The 3,734-nt window shown below is 36.2% G+C and overlaps 1 protein-coding gene across 1 annotated transcript; it reads left to right on the forward strand.

The window, feature by feature from the left end:
• Positions 1-1,590: 1,590 nt before the first annotated feature.
• Positions 1,591-1,977, forward strand: LOC101612541 (NHP2-like protein 1). The gene has a single exon (XM_045142617.1). The coding sequence runs from the start codon at positions 1,591-1,593 to the stop codon at positions 1,975-1,977; it is 387 nt and encodes a 128-aa protein (XP_044998552.1).
• The last annotated feature ends 1,757 nt before the right edge of the window (positions 1,978-3,734 follow it).

Consider the following 3,734-nt stretch of genomic DNA (forward strand, 5'->3'; position numbering starts at 1 on the left):
CCCATCCTCTCTCTCTCTCTCTCTGTCTGTCTGTTGCTCTCAAATAAATAAATAAAAATTAACAAAAAATTAGAATACCCTCACTACACAAAAACAATTCTCTGGTTCTCATAATTTCTGCCTATTATTGCCCATGAGCTTCATATTCTGATGTAGATGCTCTTCTTTTTTATGTCATCATCCATACCCTCCCTCACCAAATCTATATATTCTTCCTGGGCTACCTTATGCATGATCATAAGTTTAATTATAATCTTGTTGCTTATGATTTCCAAATTTATAGCTAACTCCAACTTTTGCCTGCTCCAGAGCCATATGTCCAGCATCACTGCCTTCTATTCAGCTCCACATTCTCAAATCTAACATATTTAATGAAGGATGTATCTTATAAGACAAAGATATTACTGTTTAGGCTGACTATCTCATAATACATGATAACTATTTCACAGCTGCCATTTTCCTACCATTAATGCTTCATAGGCATTTGTCTGTTTTCACTGATAGGGGGAAAATTAAAACTTCAAAAATTAATTCATTCCCATCTCTAGTTATCTTAAGTTACTGTCAGAGAAATTTTGAATAGTTTATAGCTTCGACCATGGCATTGCCCAAGTTCTAAGTGTTTCAGTGTTAATCCTCATACCAATGATAAGATCAAGATTCCTTGATTATTTCTGGCTGCCACAGCCTCTTGTCTACCTCTTTAATCTCATTTCCTACTGCTGCTAGTCCAGATCATCTGATATCCTCATGTGGACATATTCCCTCCAGAAACTGGCTCCTTGCTTCAATATTATTAAAAGCTACTGTTCATAACTCTACTCGAATAGGCTTTTTCTGATTCTGCATCAGCACTAGGCACCCCTTCTCCTATACACCTGCTTGCACATTGAGTTTCTCAACCTAGGTACCAAAAATAGTTTAGTACAAAGAAAAACATGATAAATCTTAGCATGCTTTCACACCAATAAAATTATATAAAAATTTCCAAAAATAGGAGGAGATGCAGGGGGGAAATCTTCAGAAGAAAAGAAGTTTAGATATTGTCTGACCCCTCTTTCTGTGACACTGGGTTTCTGAGATGGAAAGGGAGAGTACCAAGTGGCATGTGAAAACACAATGCCTACCCACATCATTGTAGGATCTGAGAGCAGAGAAGACCAAAGCCTTTCTCTCTTAGTAAACCTTCAGGAAAACATAAAATGATAGGAGAATAACGGCATGTTGTGTCTTAGCAAGCAGATCCCAGGATATAAGAGAAACAATGATGTAATCTCATGGCCTGAGAGCTTTAAGCAGGCAGACATGAGCTTAGATATCTCCACAGTATATTTTCAGGCTCCATGTATCTAGCAAAAGTGATACCTGAACAATTACAAAGAACGTAGAAATAACAGTAAACAAGTCATCAAAATTAAGGTCAGCACACTTTGGAACAGGATTGGGCATCATGACTCTGATAAAGCCAGTTAGGACTCACTCTTGAAGTTGTTCCAGTATCCAATTCTTTCTCATCTCTAGATCCCTATAACTGCTGCAAACTCTTACTGTTAAGAAGAAAGAAAGTGTGCCATGCCAGTGACCACAGCCATGACAGAGGCTGATATCAACCCAAAGACCTATCCCCTTGTAGATGCCTACCTCACCAAGAAACTACTAGACCTTGTTCAGCAGTCAGGAAACTACAAACAGCTTTGCAAAGGAGCCAACAAGTCCACCAAAACACTGAACAGGGGCCTCTCTGCGTTCATCTTGATGGCAGCAGACAATGAGCCCTTGGAGATCATCCTGCACCTCCCACTTCTGTGTGAAGACAAGAATGTCCCCTATGCATTTGTGCTTTTTACGCAGACCCTGAGCCAAGCCTTTGGGGTCTCCAGACCTACCAATTCCTGTCCTGTCACCATCAAAGAAGGCTTTCGGCTCAAGAAGCAGCTCCAGTCCTTTCAGCAGTCTATTGAAAGGCTCTTGGTCTAAGCCTGTGACTTTGGGCATTCTCTGATACCCTTCTCCTTGCATTTCATATTGTCTGTGTTAGCATGTAGTATTTTCAGCACCTCTCTTATAAAATATTGTACTATATTGTTGTGTTGTTTTTTGTCTTTTTATCTTTTGCTCTCTCTAAAATAAATAAATAAATAAAAGAAAGATACAGTATCATGGCAAACATCCTGGACTTGTGTGAAGATCATTTTAAAGTACAATAGGTCACTACTATGTTTTTAGTCCCCAATAATCTAAGACCTCAAGAAATTTTATGCTTTCCATGTACATATATATAAAGAACATCTCATCATTTTTTTGATGAATTTTTACTATTTTTATATATATGCACAATGCTTATACACAAAATCAATGCGATAATTAACTTTCACAAAGTTAAATCTGCAAATTCCTCAATATTTTGAATGATACAAAGATAAAGTACCTGGCATAGTTAATTATGAAAAACTAATGCTGACAACTTAAAACATTGTGGGAAATATAAAAACAAAGTTGAACATTTGAAATAGTATATTGAAGCCATTTTAACTAGATGAGTTCTGCCAACTAGAGCATGACAAGTATTGTCTGATATCCTGTTTGGTTTCTTCCTCCAGACTCTTCAAGTTTTCTTTCTGTAAAAATGATTAATTAAAAATTTTGTAGATGTTTTATGTGAATATGGACTCCTCACGTGGTGTCTTGGGAATTGAACCCAGGCAAAGAAGCACCTTTAAACCACTGAACAATCTTGCCAGCCCAGGTATGTTTATTCTTAGACGCATAATTTTCTGAGGCTGTTGGGAATGACAAGTTTTCCTTTATGTCTTTCTCTGCAAGTTCATTATTGATGTATATAATTGCTCTTGATTTTTGTATGCTCAGTTTTGTGACCTTGTAACTTTACTGAAAGTGTTTATTAGATCTAGGAGATTTCCAATAAACTTTCTCAGATCTTTACAATATAGAATCAATAAATAAGAGATAGCTTGAGGTTTTTCTTTCCTAGTTTCATTGCTTTATGTCCTCTTGTCTTAATGTTTTATCTAAGACTTTGAACATGCCATTGAATAAAAGGAGCAGAAATGAGCATCATTGCCTCATCTTGATTTTTGAGGACAATGCTTTCAGATTTTTCCTGCTTTATGTAATGTTGGCTAGGGATTTGTTATACACAGTCATTATTATTTTGAGGTATTTTTATTTATTCCCAATTTCACCATTATTCTTATAAAACATTGTCATAAAATAATAAAATTAATAGTATTAATAGTATTTTAATACATATATTAGGAAAAAAGATCAATAATCAATATAATTTTAGAAATATGAAATAGAAGAGAAAAGGAAACTAAAATAAGCAAAGAAAAGAAAGAAAATAGGAGAGCAGAAGTAAAATAAAAATATGAAAATAGGACATCAACAAAACCAGGAGTTGGTTCTTAAAAAAATTAGTAACAGATAATTGCATACCTGAGTGTGATGGCTTGGAGAAAAATTTGTGCCCCCTATAGACTCATGTGTTTACATAAACTTGTAACTTCAATCTCCAGTCTCCTGGCTAGAAGAGGTATTACTGGGGGCAGATCCTGGAGTCCAGCAGTAAGGTGTATTTGGAGGCAGATCTGAATTCCAGCCCCAAAGTGTAAGAGAACAGTATGAGCCTTGCTGCTTGCTGCTGATTAGTGCTTGCTGCTGTTGGGTTTTGTAGGCTGTTTAGGTGTTTCCTCTGCTTGCATGTATGGAAGCAG

This window comes from Jaculus jaculus, chromosome 2, assembly GCF_020740685.1.
Source record: "Jaculus jaculus isolate mJacJac1 chromosome 2, mJacJac1.mat.Y.cur, whole genome shotgun sequence".
Classification (NCBI taxonomy): domain Eukaryota; kingdom Metazoa; phylum Chordata; class Mammalia; order Rodentia; family Dipodidae; genus Jaculus; species Jaculus jaculus.